The sequence below is a fragment of the Drosophila simulans genome, chromosome X (genome assembly GCF_016746395.2).
Source record: "Drosophila simulans strain w501 chromosome X, Prin_Dsim_3.1, whole genome shotgun sequence".
In the NCBI taxonomy this organism is placed as follows: Eukaryota; Metazoa; Arthropoda; class Insecta; order Diptera; family Drosophilidae; genus Drosophila; species Drosophila simulans.
This window is the reverse complement of record NC_052525.2, coordinates 11,389,780-11,406,962: the sequence shown is the minus strand read 5'-3', so window position 1 is coordinate 11,406,962 and position 17,183 is coordinate 11,389,780. Positions and strand designations below refer to the sequence as shown.

At 46.7% G+C, this 17,183-nt stretch overlaps 3 protein-coding genes across 7 annotated transcripts; all 3 read left to right on the top strand.

Annotated features, from left to right (window-relative positions):
* Positions 1-9,841, top strand: LOC6739887. 2 transcript variants are annotated; one of them, XM_039297583.2, is made up of 7 exons: positions 1-289; positions 4,828-5,069; positions 5,747-5,830; positions 5,901-6,038; positions 6,114-6,253; positions 6,309-8,511; positions 8,595-9,841. In XM_039297583.2, the coding sequence occupies exons 2-7, from the start codon at positions 4,893-4,895 to the stop codon at positions 8,742-8,744; spliced, it is 2,892 nt and encodes a 963-aa protein (XP_039153517.1). In that variant the 5' UTR covers positions 1-289; positions 4,828-4,892; the 3' UTR covers positions 8,745-9,841. The 2 variants fall into 2 exon arrangements, with proteins under 2 accessions (XP_039153517.1, XP_039153518.1); XM_039297584.2 differs by lacking the exon at positions 1-289 and adding an exon at positions 3,858-3,954.
* Positions 9,842-10,085: 244 nt separating this feature from the next.
* On the top strand, positions 10,086-10,970 carry LOC27208795. Of its 2 annotated transcripts, none has more exons than XM_016184348.3 (2): positions 10,086-10,415; positions 10,479-10,970. In XM_016184348.3, exons 1-2 carry the CDS (start codon positions 10,399-10,401, stop codon positions 10,738-10,740), a joined length of 279 nt encoding a protein of 92 aa, XP_016039019.1. In that variant the 5' UTR covers positions 10,086-10,398; the 3' UTR covers positions 10,741-10,970. The 2 variants fall into 2 exon arrangements, with proteins under 2 accessions (XP_016039019.1, XP_016039020.1); XM_016184349.3 differs by having other exon boundaries at positions 10,093-10,391.
* Positions 10,971-11,742: 772 nt separating this feature from the next.
* Positions 11,743-17,158, top strand: LOC6739888 (regulator of nonsense transcripts 1 homolog). 3 transcript variants are annotated; one of them, XM_016180906.3, is made up of 4 exons: positions 11,743-12,096; positions 12,215-12,387; positions 12,449-15,781; positions 15,849-17,158. In XM_016180906.3, the coding sequence occupies exons 2-4, from the start codon at positions 12,220-12,222 to the stop codon at positions 15,888-15,890; spliced, it is 3,543 nt and encodes a 1,180-aa protein (XP_016039016.1). In that variant the 5' UTR covers positions 11,743-12,096; positions 12,215-12,219; the 3' UTR covers positions 15,891-17,158. The 3 variants fall into 3 exon arrangements, with proteins under 3 accessions (XP_016039016.1, XP_016039018.1, XP_016039017.1); XM_016180908.3 differs by having other exon boundaries at positions 12,155-12,387; XM_016180907.3 differs by having other exon boundaries at positions 11,744-12,096; positions 12,206-12,387.
* The last annotated feature ends 25 nt before the right edge of the window (positions 17,159-17,183 follow it).

Here is a 17,183-nt window from a genome sequence, read left to right as displayed (position 1 = left end):
CAACCTGGCTAACTGGCAGCTTGGCGACTTGGGAGCTTGGCTCAAAAGCTGTGGGCCGAGAAGGCCGATCCAACCAGTCTGGCCCAAAGCAAACAGTCAGTCGCCAGCCAGTAATCCACTAGAGCGCGTTCGGGCACGGACAAGTGTTAGAGACAAGTCTGGTCTCAGATCACACAAAATTCCAAAAAAAAAAAAAAAAAGTATAGTGAGAAAAGCAAGAAGAGAAACAAATCGGCATTTAGTAAATCCAAAATCAACCAGACGTCGAAGCGCGACTCAAACGGAAAAAGTATATACCAGCGTTTTTTTTTTGTTTTGTTTCATATTTTTTGTTCGTTTAAGTTGTAGTTTTTGTTATTTGCATATCTATTTCCCGTAATACACTTGCGAAAGCTCTTCCTCTCTTCGTGGCTAATTTGAATACCCCAACTTGCAAACAGCATTTGAAAATGGAATAGAAAACAACATTTGTGAATAACATTCGTCTGTGAAACTACATTTGGTTTTTTTTTTGAGTGTTTTAAGTTTTTAAGTTGGTAACCAGAAAAACTATAATGACCCAAGTAGTGTTATAGTCTGATAAAAAAAAGACGGCTTACGATATGATGGCCCATTAAAAGTACAAGCTAATCGCCTAAACACACCAACCTTCTAAAAACACAAGATCATTGTTTAAGTTTTCAATAATGCAACTGTGCTAGCACGTAAAAAACAAACATCGAAATGTGTTGTGCTGCAACTCAATTGAGTTTGAGATAGGTGTGTGTGACACCTTCTCAGTTGAGATGCCTTCTGGGTACTGAATATAAATCATCGTCGTCGGTCTTCCAGGAATTCGCATTACTAATCCTAACCCAGTGGAATGGTGGATACGATTCTCGGCCGCAAGTAGACAAATTGAAAAGCTTAACATTTCGAATAGGCAGTGTGCGGTCAAGTGGACAATGGCGCCCTGTTTCCAATCGAGGCAGGTCCATTCACAAAAGAACCAATCTGGCTTTCCCTGCCAGACAAATGAAAAGAAGGGATCAAAAGTAAGGTACAGTAATCCCCTGGCAGAATAAATGGCGTTTGATTCTGATCCGAGAAAGTTTCACTTCACTCCACTCCACTCAATTGTATCTGATCGTGTGCGGAAGTGTGGCAGAATGGAGAGTTCTCACCGCCTTGATGATTTCATCAAATTTAATTGTTATCGCCATCGTGACGACTGCCTTTTTTCGTGGACGGATGCTACTGGGCTTATGGGGCTCTTAAGTCGCTGCACTTCAATTAGCTCTTGGCCGAATTTGAATCGATTAGCTGGAATGGCTTTTGGAAGTGCATTCTTTTCTCTAGCAGTTAGATTCTGCATTAACATATTCTACAAGTCATCTGGTAATTGGTGTCTAAAAGACAATTAGAACTGGCTTAGAATTCTTTAAAGGTACTTTATACTGTATGGTACCTTAAAACTTCTGCAAATAGAGCAAGGTACCAATGAATTCACTAGAAGCATAGATATATCGAATGGATAGCAATTAAAACGAATATCATGATATGGGTACTTATTGGATTATATAAGATGGTTGCAACCAAATATGTTGCAAGTATAGGACAAGTATAGTCCAGTTTCGCCACTGCACCACTTAAGAAGGTAAAACGTGTGCCAAACCAGAATCTAGTAGGTACCAGGCAGCAGATTTTCAGTACCGATTGTATACCAGAAGGTACCAGTATTCATGGCTAATGCGTGGGTATCGCCCAGTTGGAATGCTGTCGAAACGCCGCCGTTGAAGCTGTTGTTTTCCAGAGCTTGAACACCAAACACCAAACACCGAGCAGTGTCTCCGATGCTTACGCATTTCGATGAGGCAAGCTCGTCTTTGGGGCGCGAAAGAGAGGCAGCGATGCGGGGCGGCGCAGAGCGGTTTGGACGGCTCAATAAGCGCACAGCGCATGCGCAGCTCGAGTTCGCGATACATACCTGGCGTACACCGAGCAAAATAGAGCGGTACTTCGTAATATGCATTGCATTCTCTGTTGGAAATCTATAAAAGAAGTTTACTAATTTGTAATTCTGCCAGGGTTCTGTCAATATTATTATAAAATTAAATATAATATGAAAAGTATAGGTTAATTTTACAATCCAGTATAAAGAAGGAAATAGAATAGATAGATTTCAAGAATGTGCTCTGCTATTTCTCTCGGTGCACTTGTATTTCAACTGGTACTCATGCCTTGCCAACTCTCGTTCGTCGCGTAATCATTAAACCATAGCTCGGATCTGGAGGGAGCGGTGTGCGGAGTATTGTGGAGCATGGTGGAGCTACCAGGGGTGTTTGAGACTCGGAGCGAGCGACCAGTCAAAATACCAGTTTTTTCCAACTGAGCAACAATGCGAACCTATCCTATAGATACCTTCTGGTCTCCCAGTGTTGGTTGGTGTATGTGTGTGCTGGTGTGCGAGTGTGCCTGTGAGGCTGCATACAAAAGATACTTACCTACCTGTGCATACATATATACATACATATGTACATACCCACTTACATGGCTAAAGGTGTGCTGCACATACACGTGTGTTTCGATGTGTGTGCCGAAATTTTTACATGAGAAAGAACACTAATCCAATTAATTGCGATTTTCTGCGCGGCCTCACGTACACGAAAATAAAACTAGAAAACTTTTTATGATTTTTCCGGTGCAATTAGGATAGTAACATAAAAAAAACTCTTTCTTTGCTGGAAAGTATTCAAAGTTGTGAGCTCATAATTTATTTTCCAACTGGGGAAGATTTTAAATATTTTGGTTGTTATTTTATTCATATAAGGTACATTTAAAAAGATACTCATAAATAAAAAAAAAACGCTATATTTCAGAAAGCGATATCTTACTTATTATACATTTAAACAACTAAAAAAAAGAAACATAAATAGGTTTCTATGTTTACTTATATGCTTCATCGCGCAATTACCTTTCTGAAAAATGAATAAGAAAAGCCTTCGGCGCATTCAACTGACTCATTGCATTTTTAATGATTGAGTCAACATCTTATCTCATAGGACCTTAGAATTTTTCCGGTTGACTGCACTTACAGCCCCCATATAATATAGTATATATGTATGTACATATATATAAAATAACGCAGCTTAAAAGCTTAGCTGTTCAAGCGAAATTCAAAAACACGGGATTTTAAAGATCAGAGTTTAGAGAAATCATATATATAATATATTTCAAGTTCCGTTTGAAATGGGCAGTCAAATAGCGGGTTTCCGGTGGAACCAAAAACAAGTTCTTTGCGCCTATCTAAGCCAGCTTCGTGAGTCACTCGAATGATAACAAAGTTTGTCTATTGAAACGCGACAGCAACCTTGACAAGTACATACATTTCCAGTGCAGTTCGAGTGCTGTATGGCTTAAATCGAGCGGCTGGAACAGGATTTTGGCCCAGGTGTACCATTAAGTTACCTTGCCAGGGCTGTGGCCAAAATCCGCTCCTACGTGCCCAGCTTTTTGCCCTGCCAATGTATCTGTATCTGTGGCTGTAGCCGAGCTTCGTCGTATCTGAATCTGTCTGCTGAAACTGTGTTGTGCCTTGTGTTGGTTGGCTGAGTGAAAAACCCGTTCTTGCTAAAAGTGGTAAGCTTATATCGGAGGAGTAGAGTTTTAGCCACTGCCATTGCTGGTTTTTCGCTACACTTTTGTCTTGGATCGACTCGAACTGGCTCTGCTTTTGCTTTGCTTAGTCTCTGCTTTTGCTCTGCTTGTGCTTTGCTTGTGCTTTGCTTTGCTTTGCTTTGTCGCAATGCAGTCGGCAGATGGATGGAGATCCGCTTCAAGGCGAGTGCCTGTGACAAATATGGCTAAATTGTCGTAGGTGTCTGTCTATATTGGTCTACCAATTGCCTCAACTTCTACATCGAATCTCTTGTCTTGTCAGCATTGCGTGAGCCCAGACGCTTTTATGCAATAAGTGTAAGTGGATGGCATGGCGTGCATAAATAAATAAACTGGATGACAAAACCAAATTATCAGCATCCAAGTAAAGATATTTCTTTCTGCGGCAAAAGTGCTGCTGTATCATTGTGTATTTTGTGTTAGCCAGTGTAATCTGCGTATGGCAGTCGCAAATCTCTTCAAATCCCAAGTTGGCTGACCTATCAATCTTCGCATCGAACATCTGTTAATCTGCGGCGGTCCACGCTTGTCCATTAAAGCCAAAATTGAAGGCAAAGTGAAAAAAGATACAAAAGAACTCAGATCGCAGCAAAAGCCGCTTGAAAATTGGTTCTTGGCTTTATAGCTAAGCCGTGCTCCACATGAATCACATACATATGTGTATGTGCCTAGGTATCCATGTATCTATGTATCTCCGTTTCGCGATATTTGGGGCGAAGGTCGTTGACAGAAGGCCGCCAAAAGCCAAAAGCAAAATAAATACAATGTGCGAGGTGGAGGTAGTTTATTCAAAGACTCGGATGATGGTTCAACTGAACGGTACCCTTTGCGATGGCAATAAATTATGCACTTCAACTACCTGATTTATGCTCAGTTGTTTAACAGAGCTACTTTGAAGTTCCGCGAAAGTCTAGGAGAAAGATAGAACTTCAGACAAGAAAACACTGTTATCAATTTAAGCGAAGAGAGTTTGTGATCTTATGGTACACAGGTCGTATTAGATGTTTATCACACATACGTCATGTTGTACGCTTTTTGGGTATGCCATTTGGAATACGTAACTATTTTATATCTAAAGAGAAAGATAACATCATGACACAAGCAGGATACTTCTTATTTTTTATTCCATTCCTTTAAGGGAAAACCCTAATTGAGCTTTCTTTTCCACAGCCCGAACCCCGCGTTTTGTCTGTTTTTCTGGCTCTGGAGAGCCCCGCGTGGAACTGCCAACCGAAATGAGCTCGGACCAAGGGCCACTCTTGGCCAAAAGAGGACGGCATGGCCTGCTGGCCGCTCTCCTGCTGATTTGCCTCGCCGGCCAGACGGCGGCCCAGTCCAATTACGTGCAGCATGGAGACAGCGGTAACTACACCACCAACGGATTGCCCGAGGAGGCGACACTGGACGGCAAGGTGAGTGATCACTCCAACCGCACTCCATTCGCTCGGTTTAACGCCCTTGGAATTGCCAGTTGGCCTGTTGGGGCCAGGTGGGGCGTCATGGCTGTGCCATCCATCAAGCGTGGCCAGTTTATCCATTTAAACGGACGTCAATGTCGAAAACTGCATCCAAGACTGGGCTTAATCGCAGCTGAAAAGAATAGATACATCGCTAATGGGCTAAAGAAAACTGGCGAACTTGCCAGCTTTGTCTTGGTTTTAATGAGGAAATGCAACTGCAACCACAAATTAATGATATGTTAGCGATGCATTTTCATCTTTCCGTTTTATAAGCTAGTGTTATATCAGTAACTTTGGGCTCCATATTCAACTGTACTTCCGATGGAAGTGGGGTCCACACTCACAATGGATGCTCGGTTCGCCACAGAGCCAGTTGCACAGATCCTAGGGAAAATCCCAGGCCCATTGTCTTGGATCGAAATGGAGCACGAGCATGGCAGAAAGTGGCCATTAAATATGCATGAACCTAGCCACCTAGTTAGTTTGTTGTGGAATGTCTAAGCTTATACGTTTATATGGGAATTATTATTGGGCATCTGGAGGAGGTTTTATATTGTTTATGGAAATACCAAACGGAATTCTCGGAGATGCAAAAATATGGCTTTAAAAACTACTATACTTTCTTAAAGGTTACCAAACTGGACGACATCAGTCCACTGATTTTCCTCAACCGAACGAAGGCCGCTCTCAATTGCGCCGCCGGTTCTATGCAGGTAATTGGATCTCCTTTCGAGGATTACCCCATCCCAAAGCCGCAATTAACTAAGCTTTTCCCCCAAACAGGTTGATCTCAAGTTCAACGATCCGTTCCATGGCATTATCCAGGCTGACTATGATCGCAGTAGTGCGTGCCGCGTTAGTGGAAAGGGAGCCCTCAGCTACCGACTCGAGTTGCCGCTCAAGGGATGCGGTACCATCCAGGTGAGTATCTTCAGGGCGACAGCTACATACCTTGCAGATGGATCTGAGTCTTGGTTTTTCCATTCTCCTCTATAGAACCCCACCCGTGTGTTCACCAACAACATCATTGTTCGATTCCACGCCAATCTGGAAATGGACGGCGACGAGATCATCACGATAGTCTGCCGCTATCCACCTCCAGTTCCCTCGCTTCCACCTGCACTGCCGGCTCCAATGTAAGTCCTTCCATCCGAACCTATCTGCTTGGATACTATCTATGCTCCTCCACAGCCTGAACCCGATCGCCACCAGTTCTGTGCTGCAGCCGCCGCTGAAGAGCATCCAGATCCTGATGATCATCTGCGCCATCATGTTCCTCACGCTCCTCCTTCTGGGACTCGCCGTTTCCTACTACTGTCTGCGCAGTCGGTCAATTCCGGTGGTACGTCGCCTGCCGATGAGCATGGGCAGCGGATCGGAGATCACCAAGCTGAGTGGCAGCAGTGTGGGTAACATCAGTGCGTTCGAGGGCGTCAAGATCCCCAGAGCCCATGCCGCCCTGCAGGCAGTATACAGCTCTTCGGGCAGCGAAGGTGCACTGATACCCTCCGACTATCCCAGTGAATCGCACTCGGAGATCGAGGAGATCGATACGAGATCACTGCCCTTTAGCTCAGCGGGTAGCTTCGAGAATCGCGCCTTTGTCCACGAAACCTCCAGCATCTACAGTGATCACTATGCTCCGGCTCAGGAGATGCCGTCCGCGAATGCGGTGATGACCACCACCTCGGTGACCCGCCACTCGATTCCCATACAGGAGGCAGTGGCCGCCGTGGATTCGCCCAAATTCGATGTCCAAGTGCGCGTGAAGAAGTCACCACCCCCACCTCCATCCCCAGTGACCTCGGATACGGAGAGTGTGGCCACTTTGCGTCCGGATCGCAACAATCTTTCGACCATCATGGAGGCCTACGAGGATCGCGAGAGCGTGCTCACCATGGACTCCCTGCCGCCGCAGGTCGAGACGATGCACTCGCAGTTCACCTATGTTCCCGAACTCCATCCAGCACCGCAAGCACCCCAATCTATTCCCCTCCCGCCGCCGGCTGTCGTCGAACCCAAGTTCTCCGTGTACACACGAACCCATCACGAGGTGGTGGATGGTCGCCCAGAGACCTGGTCCGATTACACCGACGGCCCGGCGCCCAGTGAGATCACGGACTTGTCCTCTGAGGCACCTGACATGACTGTGGAAACGATGCACTACTACGAGGATGAATTCATGCCGGCGTTGGAGCCACCGGTGACCTCGCACACCGTCGACGATGTCTACCTGCGCACGGTGACTGAAAAGAAGACAATCGAGGACATCGAGAGCCACAAGCGTAGGGTCACGGAGTACAAGAGCAAGCCGAGGGCACCACTGCCGCCGCCACCACCACCACCGCAAGTGGATCCTAAGTTCGATGTGCGGGTGCGCAACTATCCTGGCGACCGGGAGCAGCAGCTGTGGGAGAACTTCTCGGACATATCCAGTGCCTCTGGACTGACCCTTACGCCCAAGATGGAGCGCAGCGAGCTCAGTCTGCCGCCGGCGGAGCTACCAGCTCAGATCCACGACAACAAGCTAAAGCTCACCAGTCCGGAGCTGGTGGGCAACATGAAGCCGATCGAAGTGCCGCCACAGGACAAGGATGTGCCCAACTGGGACGTGCTGATCCGTATCCTAGAGGAGCCCGAGATGTCGGAGGTGGGCCAAGACGACGTGAGCTCCGTGCACAATCTGACCTACGACGATCGGGCCAAGTGGAAGGAGATCATCACCACCCAATCCTCGCTGCGCACCATGCTCACCGAGGCGGTGGTGAGGGAGGACTTCGAGCGGATTCGTCAGGACACCCGGTACGAGCGCATGTTCGAGCCACAGACCTGGGACGTGATCATTCGCATCCTGGCTCCGCCCGGCGACGATGATCCCGACGTGGAGATGCGCACGCCAAGGCGCGGCAAGAAGGCATCACCGCAGCCATGGGACACCCGCTCCCGTCGCAGCTCGCTGCCCACGCTCTACGAGTACGACAGCGATGGTGGATCGAGTGTGCGGACCATCCGCAACGATCCGGGCATGTCCGGCATGCTGATGACAGGCGCAGGACCTGGCGGGGCACCTGGCGGACCCTTCAATATGCAGCGATCGCGTCGCAGTTCGCGCACCTCCTACCAGACCGACCACAACGACTTCCGCTCGATGTCCGAGGTGACCGTCGACTTTGGGCGCCCGCACCAGGTGGACCATCCGGACAACGTGAGCGACGCCAGCAGCTACTACAGGATGCAGTACTACGACGACGACGATCGGCGCTCCTTCCACCGCTCCCTCAGCCATCCCTCGCTGGCCCGATCCGCCAGCGAGTTCACCGAGCACTGGACTGCGCCCGACGAGATGGAGGTCTCCTCCCCGGAGGGCACTCCGCACACTCGCCGCGCCCGACAGGTGAGTCAGTCTTCCAATCGAATACCAATCACTTTTCATATCGTGGATCCTATATGCGCACATCCTATATCAAATCTTTGCAGCCCCTGTCGTCGAATCAAGTGGCCTTAGCCACCGGCAGGAGCGGCGAACGTGTGCTGTCCCAGACCCAGACGCAGAGTGAATACGTGGAGACCCATCGGAGGGTCTACCATGCGGAGAAGGAGATGCCCTTGCCTCCACGCAAGTGGTAAACGGATTGGAAGACAACGCCCATTGAAACTAACAATCGATATAGCACAAAACATCCAGATGAGCCACCCATTGTCCCATCAGGAGCGAGTAATCGAGGGCAGTTCAACCAGTTTCGGGAATGCCCCTTACATGTAATTCGAATCAATGGGTCATATATGCATGAGTACTCAATAACCTTACAATAATTAACAAACGTGCCAATTACAATTGCCTGACAAAGTAGCCACTATAAAGAAAAATCTGATTGTCAGTTCGAAGCGTATGATGATTTAGTTTTCGGTTTTCTGATTATTATTTTTTTTTTTATCGTAATTTTGAAATTCATTTCCCAGTGGTATCAACTCCATTCGATTCGTGTGTTCTGCACTCCCAACTGAGATTTCGCATTTAATCAAAGATGTTCAAAGATGAGTGAAAAGAGCAGGGTAGTTAATTAACCAGATGGTTACAATTCTAGCTAAATGTGTTCTTTAAATGTTACGCTGCCGTTCGATAGGAAATTTGTATGAGCAGTCACAACTTCTCAACTTATCGTCAAAATTATTTGATCGCAAGTCCAATACTTTCTAGTTACAAATGTATATATAAACAAACTGCCACATGCACACGATTGAGTTTTGAATGGATTCGAGGATCCTTCAGTCTTTAAAAATATACATATACACTATGGTAGTTGGGATAGATACATACACAGGTTTGAAATAAAAGTATTACTACTGATTAGTATTCTTCTCGATACACTGCATATTGGAATTGAATACGAGTAGCCTAATGTTGGGGTATCCTAATTGAACAAATGACACAAGTAGATTGCAAATCCACGATGAATCGGATGCCTTTCCAGGCTGCACACACGATATACTTTCTCATGATAATCAATTTTCGCGCAACATAGTACTAATCCGTCCAAGACATATACTATAAGTTTAATTGATAAATAATAATTGTCGCGAAATCAGCGAAAGCGACATGCTACAGCCGTATAAACAAACTTACATATTTAATTCGCTTTTTGGCTGGGCAAGCCTTCCAAAATGTGTATAATCTAAAACAATTTGAAATAAATTATAAATAAATAAAAATACCCACTAACAAAGGCGTCCTTGGTTTCATTTCAACTTTAAGTACTTCTTAAAAGCATTTCAATACCACCACAATCGAGTAAAAGGAGATATAATATCAGAAAAAAATGCATAAATTGCAAAATGAAGTTTGATATGCAACCACCCAAAATTTGAACGTTTATGTGTTTAAATATTCAAATTCAAATGCTCAAAATCAAAAAAATATATCAGTTTCTCTGCTACCTTAATTCATAAAATTAAGAAAATAAATGAATGAAATGAAATACATGAATAATAGCAAGATTTGTAAACATTTACCTTTAAGGTTTATGCAATTATTTTCCCAAGTGTATATTTTAAATGATGAATGCGCATTTTTTGATTGTTTCGCTGTCGCAATTTAAGGAAAATGCCCAAACATATGCACATACATACATGCGAATGAATGTAAATGAATGAAAATAAATTTTTTCTGAACTCAAACCGTTTCAGAGACTCGAGCGGGTAACACGTAAATTATCTCGATCTGTTAAGTAATTGTTTAGAACAGCTTTTTGCATCCAAAAATTGCAGACAATTAAAGTGAGTGATGCCAATTCACAAATGGTATAAATATTACATAGTTGGTTATTTTATAACAAATATTTGAAATCCGTTTTTGTGTTATAGGTGGACATTGTTCAAATCTAATTTAAGTGCGACCGCCTTTAATTCTAAAATGAAAATCAACAGCGATTCAAACCAGGAACAATACTACAGACGAAATATTTTAGGGAAAGTTAATGCTGCGGATTGCGCCAGCTATTCCCACAATTTATTTATTGAATATAAGCTACAATTATTTTTCTGGGCTGCAGTATGCTGCTGCGTTCTCATATTTTTGATTTGTCTGGCTATATGTATTTCTATATATGTATATTTTTTAAGCTAATCAAAGTTAAAGTTATAAGTGGTTCAATCTAAGGTAACCACTGTATTATTATTTATGGGAAAACCTCGACTGTATTTTATTATGCTGATTCGTTCACATTTGATTGGTTTCCTTGTTTATTTAAGATTTGGGTTTTTTAGTTTAAGTGTATCCTATTTTTATACCCGTTGATCGTAGGGTATACTAGATACGTTTAAAAGTATGCAACAGGCAGAAGGCACATTTTTGAACCATTTTTCTCCATTTTTTTTATTTTTAATTCTATTAGTCTTGTAAATTTCTATCGATTTGCCAAAAAACTTTCTGCCACGCCCACTCTAACGCCCTAAAGCCGACAAAACAGTCACGCCCACACTTTAGAAAATTTTTAATTTTTTTCTCATTATATTTCCCAATATATATCGATATCCCAGAAAAATGATGAAATTTCGCGTTCGCATAGACACTAGCTGAGTAACGGGTATCTGATAGTCGGGGAACTCGACTAAAGCATTCTCTTTTGTTTTGTTTTCAATTCCCCCTAATAATTACAAGGAACACTTGCTACTGAAGGTAAATCTTGATGAATCGTATTATTGTATATATATTTATATCATATATTCATTGATAACGGAAAAAGTTTTGATTATAATGATTGCATTCGCAACTAAAACTTTAACCAGTGGGAAATATTTAAAGGTTTTATTTGTTCCTCCATTTTATCCAACAGATTGCATAATTCCAACGGTACCAACGGTATCAATTTAAACCTAATGGTTAAATGCTGTTTGTAATAGTTCATCATAAAGTCTACTATATAAGTACCGTTAAATAAATACGCAGTACGGGAATCCTATGCTTGTTTATTCATTTCTTAAATTTGGGAGATATTTTGGTAAGCAGTAATTTTTTTATGTATTTAGCAAGAAAATTATTTTACGAATTACTAAAGGCACAATACTTAAACGATATTTTATTCACCCCGTCACCGATACTATCTACAGTCAACACTAGCGATTGATGTTGCCATCTGCGGTTATCGATAGACCCCTCGTGAGTCAAATGCAAACTGACGTATATTTATTACTGGCAAAACAGGCCGGGCAAATTTGTTGAACGAGCAAGAAAGTGTTCGTTTTTTTGATCCTACATTCCCCGCAATAGCGTGGGACTCTTGAACACACTTGATTCAAAACACACAACAGCCACAGTTTCGAAAGAGCGCCGAACGGCGGGCTCCCGAATACGGAAAGCGCGAAACGCACACACGACACCATCACCATACCATAATCATCGCGGCCACGCTCCAAGCTTTGGTATTTGTCAATTCCGGAAACACTGACCAAGCGATCCGTGGTCTTGGAACAGGTACTGCAGGTAAGCATCAGCCCCATCCGGGTAACGTACCTATCGGCCAATGCTCATTGCTAACTAGATCTCATCACGATCCCTTCGGAAACGCACCATAATCACCTTGGGTGAGAAGAAACAACAGGCGCCATGAGCGTGGACACGTACGCGCCCAGCTCGGCGCTGTCGTTCCTGGACATGGACGACAACGAGCTGCTTCCGGGAGCGGATACTCAACCCACGCAGTATGATTACCGCGACTTCACCATGCCCTCCAACTCACAGAGCCAGACCCAGAATGATCAGCTCGAGATGCACGTGAGTTGTCCCCCAAAACATACCGCTAAACCCAAATGGCATAACCCTTTTTCATTTACAGTCACGCCGCTCTGCCGGAGACTCGCATCCACGACTGGCCAGCATCACCAACGATCTGGCCGATCTGCAGTTCGAAGAGGAGGACGACGAGCCTGGCAGCTCGTATGTGAAGGAGCTGCCGCCGCATGCGTGCAAGTATTGCGGCATCCATGATCCAGCCACGGTGGTCATGTGCAACAATTGCCGCAAATGGTTTTGCAACGGTCGTGGAAGCACTTCCGGTTCGCACATCATCAACCATCTGGTGAGGGCCAAGCACCGCGAGGTGACGCTCCACGGGGAAGGTCCCCTGGGCGAGACAATCCTGGAGTGCTACTCCTGTGGTGTGCGCAACGTCTTTGTGCTTGGCTTCATTCCGGCCAAGGCCGATTCTGTGGTCGTGCTGCTCTGCCGCCAGCCGTGTGCCGCCCAGAATTCGCTAAAGGACATGAACTGGGACCAGGAGCAGTGGAAGCCTCTAATTGCAGACCGCTGCTTTTTGGCCTGGCTGGTAAAGCAACCCAGCGAACAGGGACAGCTGCGAGCGCGCCAAATCTCAGCCGCTCAGATCAACAAGCTGGAGGAGCTATGGAAGGATAATATTGAGGCCACGTTCCAAGATCTGGAGAAGCCAGGCATTGACTCGGAGCCAGCACATGTGCTACTCCGCTACGAGGATGGCTATCAGTACGAGAAGACCTTTGGGCCGCTTGTCCGCCTCGAGGCCGAATACGACCAAAAGCTGAAGGAGTCGGCCACGCAGGAGAACATCGAGGTACGTTGGGACGTCGGCCTCAACAAAAAGACCATTGCCTACTTTACGCTGGCGAAGACCGATTCGGACATGAAGCTTATGCATGGCGACGAGCTGCGCCTGCACTACGTGGGCGAGATGTACAATCCGTGGAGCGAGGTCGGCCACGTTATCAAGGTGCCGGACAATTTCGGCGATGACGTCGGCCTGGAGCTGAAATCCTCAACGAGTGCCCCGGTCAAGTGCACCAGCAACTTTACGGTGGACTTCATTTGGAAGTGCACGTCATTTGACCGCATGACTCGTGCTCTGCGCAAATTCGCCATCGATCGCAACTCGGTGTCAAACTTCATCTACTCGCGCTTGTTGGGCCACGGTCGTGCGGATTCCAACGACGAGGTGCTGTTCCGCGGCCCGCAGCCCAAACTCTTTAGTGCCCCGCATCTGCCCGATTTGAATCGCAGCCAGGTGTACGCCGTGAAACACGCGCTTCAGCGTCCGCTCTCGCTGATCCAAGGGCCGCCTGGCACGGGCAAAACCGTAACTTCGGCGACCATCGTTTACCAGCTGGTCAAGCTCCATGGTGGCACAGTGCTGGTGTGCGCTCCCAGCAACACGGCCGTGGATCAGCTAACTGAGAAGATCCACCGCACAAACCTTAAAGTGGTGCGTGTTTGCGCCAAAAGTCGTGAGGCCATCGATAGCCCGGTAAGCTTCCTGGCGCTGCACAACCAAATCCGTAACATGGAGACCAACTCGGAGCTAAAGAAGCTGCAGCAGCTGAAAGACGAGACCGGTGAGCTGAGCTCAGCTGACGAAAAGCGCTACCGCAGCCTGAAACGTGCCTCCGAGAACCAACTGCTGGAGGCTGCCGACGTTATCTGCTGTACATGCGTGGGCGCCGGCGATGGACGTCTATCGCGAGTCAAGTTCACCTCGATCCTGATCGATGAGTCTATGCAGTCGACGGAGCCGGAGTGCATGGTGCCAGTGGTGCTGGGCGCCAAGCAGCTGATCCTCGTGGGCGATCACTGCCAGCTGGGACCGGTTGTTATGTGCAAAAAAGCAGCTCGTGCCGGCCTTTCGCAAAGTTTGTTCGAGCGCCTGGTGGTTCTGGGCATCCGTCCGTTCCGGCTGGAGGTGCAATATCGTATGCACCCCGAGCTGTCCCAGTTCCCGTCCAACTTCTTCTACGAGGGATCGCTGCAGAACGGCGTCTGCGCGGAGGATCGTCGCCTTAAGCTGGATTTCCCATGGCCACAGCCGGAAAGACCGATGTTCTTCCTGGTAACGCAGGGACAGGAGGAGATTGCCGGCTCCGGCACCTCGTTCCTCAACCGCACAGAGGCGGCCAACGTGGAAAAGATTACGACGCGATTCCTTAAGGCAGGCATCAAGCCGGAACAAATTGGAATCATCACGCCTTACGAAGGTCAGCGCGCGTACCTGGTGCAGTACATGCAATACCAGGGCAGCCTGCACTCTCGCCTATACCAGGAGATCGAGATCGCCAGTGTGGACGCGTTCCAGGGACGTGAGAAGGACATTATTATCATGTCTTGCGTGCGATCTAACGAGCGTCAAGGCATCGGTTTTTTGAACGACCCACGTCGCCTTAACGTTGCCCTTACCCGGGCCAAGTTCGGCATCATCATTGTGGGCAATCCCAAAGTGCTCGCCAAGCAGCAGCTGTGGAACCATCTGCTCAACTTCTACAAGGACCGTAAGGTGCTCGTCGAGGGATCTCTGAATAACCTTAAGGAGTCGCTCATCCACTTCCAAAAGCCCAAGAAGCTCGTCAACAGCATGAACATTGGGGCACATTTTATGTCTAACATTATTGCCGACGCTAAGGAAGTGATGGTACCGGGCTCCATTTACGATCGCAGTGGCGGTTACGGCCAAGGTCGACAAATGGTGGGACAGGCAATGAATGGCGCCCAGTATGGTGGCAGTGGAGGTAGTCCCTACGGAAACTCACCTCTCGGCTACGGTGCTCCCAGCTCCAACTCCATGATGGGCTTTGGCATGGGCAGCGGAGGCAATGGCGCGGCCGGTGGCAACAACAACTTCGGAGGGGCAGGACCCAGTTGGGCAGCTGCCCAACTCCACCACGACTCCATTGGCTATATATCCAACGAGCATGGAGCAGCAACCCTAGGCAACATGCCAGTGCCGGTTGGCATGTTCATGAACATGAGCAATATTCCGCCGCGTTTCTACAACCAGCACCAGCAGGCGATCATGGCGGTCAAGCAGAATCGCGCCGTTCAACAGCAGTCGGGTAACTTCTCTCCGGGTAACTCGGGTATTGGAGTCACTGGAGTCGGAGCCGGACGAAGCGCCTCCCTAGGCGGCAATAAGAAGACCCACAAGCTGGGAAAATCGCGGGTAATGGGCGGTGGGACTGGTGGAGCACCGCAAACACAAGGAACCTCGGTATCCAATGCTGCTCCATACAGTCAGCAACCGATGCCTTTGTCGCTGCAGATGACCCAGCCCAGCGGTTTTGCTCTGTCCCAGCAGCCAGAACTTTCACAGGACTTTGGGCAAATATCGCAGATGGACGGTTTGCTATCCCAGGATGTTGCCTTTAACGTGGTAAGTGTGGAAGTGAATTTCTGAATCAAAAGAGTATTAGGTAATCCGAATTATTTGTGTGTCGCAGTCGGGCGAGCGGAGTTTGAATCAGTTCTCACAGCCTTATTGAGAATCCGGCTGGAGGTGCAATAACTACAATCGATAACAAGCAACACAAACGAAACAACAACAAACTCAACTTTGAAGTCATCATCAAGGAGTAGCATGAGTAGACAGCAGGGACAAAGCAGATAGGACTATCACGGGAACAACGACAGATGCGGAAAACAATGCGACCTAAGAACATTAGGAGAAAGCGGGACATTAGAGATGGCAAATCGAGACGAGGCAGCGTGATAGATGGATACGGAGATGGCAAGATGTGGAGTTGCAAAGTTATAAAGAAGACTGAGACGGGAGAGGAATGTCGAATGATCGAAATGTCGAGTGCAAATCACTGTAGGCTGCCAGGATGCACAGCTGCAGCCGCTGTTCCCGTAGCGCCGCGGGCCATGGTGTCATAGCCAGGCGTCTTGCCAGTGGCAATGGCCACCGGCCATTGGCAATTAGTCACGAGTGCGCTCCCAAGACGGAGTTCGCCCACGGATGAGACAATCTGCCAGCGAGGCGCCACACAAGATGGGACAACTTCTCGACACGTTTCTTTTCTCTTTTGCCAGCCAGGATTCGCAGCCGGAGCCTAACAAAGACGCAATCACTCCCGCCCAGGACATGTATTCACCAAGTGGCTTATCTTCTAACCTTCTTCTGGCCTCTAGTGCAGCAGCCAATCTTTAGCTCCTGTTTTAACATTTTCCCAGCCAAAGCGGCTTACTCACACACCGATCCCCATATATGTATGCCCACTGTTGTACATTTTTTGGACTCTTTTTTGATGCATTTGTTATCCTAACAAACACGAAAACAAAATCAAACAAAAACAAGGAAAATCACGCAAACAAAAAATCAAGACGAAACAAAATCAGACTCAAAACACATGGATACACCGTTTTTAATCGCTCGGAAACGCTGGCGGATCCCCCAAAGCGGATGCATGCTTCCAGCGCAGATCGGATATCGAATGGTTGATAGGAAAACGCATTGCGATTTACCGATCTACATAGGTACACCACAAAAAAAACACCACAAAAAAACACGCAAACATTAACAAACCCCGAACCAACGGAATAAATGATCAGGATCAGAAAAGGTTAGTTATTAATAATATTAATGCAGTTCCAGATGCCTGATCATTGTTTTTAAAACGAAATAACAAATTGTATATATTTCCATATATTGTCAGTTAATTCTTCCTCCATGCGACTATTTGTCTCAAGAAAATGGAACATTTTGTTTGAAATTCAAAATAAAGATTTCCCTTGCGAAAAAAACCAATAAGTGCGCCAAGAATTTTCTCTTTGGG

What these genes read in the sequence shown, in the direction of transcription:
- LOC6739887 (XM_039297583.2), top strand. Translation starts at nt 4,893, where the DNA reads ATGAGCTCGGACCAAGGGCCACTCTTGGCCAAAAGAGGACGGCATGGC. An exon ending in CCTGCACTGCCGGCTCCAAT is followed by an intron (nt 6,254 to 6,308) that starts GTAAGTCCTTCC and finishes GCTCCTCCACAG; the next exon opens with CCTGAACCCGATCGCCACCA. An exon ending in ACACTCGCCGCGCCCGACAG is followed by an intron (nt 8,512 to 8,594) that starts GTGAGTCAGTCT and finishes AAATCTTTGCAG; the next exon opens with CCCCTGTCGTCGAATCAAGT.
- LOC6739888 (XM_016180906.3), top strand. Translation starts at nt 12,220, where the DNA reads ATGAGCGTGGACACGTACGCGCCCAGCTCGGCGCTGTCGTTCCTGGAC. An exon ending in ATGATCAGCTCGAGATGCAC is followed by an intron (nt 12,388 to 12,448) that starts GTGAGTTGTCCC and finishes TTTCATTTACAG; the next exon opens with TCACGCCGCTCTGCCGGAGA. An exon ending in AGGATGTTGCCTTTAACGTG is followed by an intron (nt 15,782 to 15,848) that starts GTAAGTGTGGAA and finishes TGTGTGTCGCAG; the next exon opens with TCGGGCGAGCGGAGTTTGAA.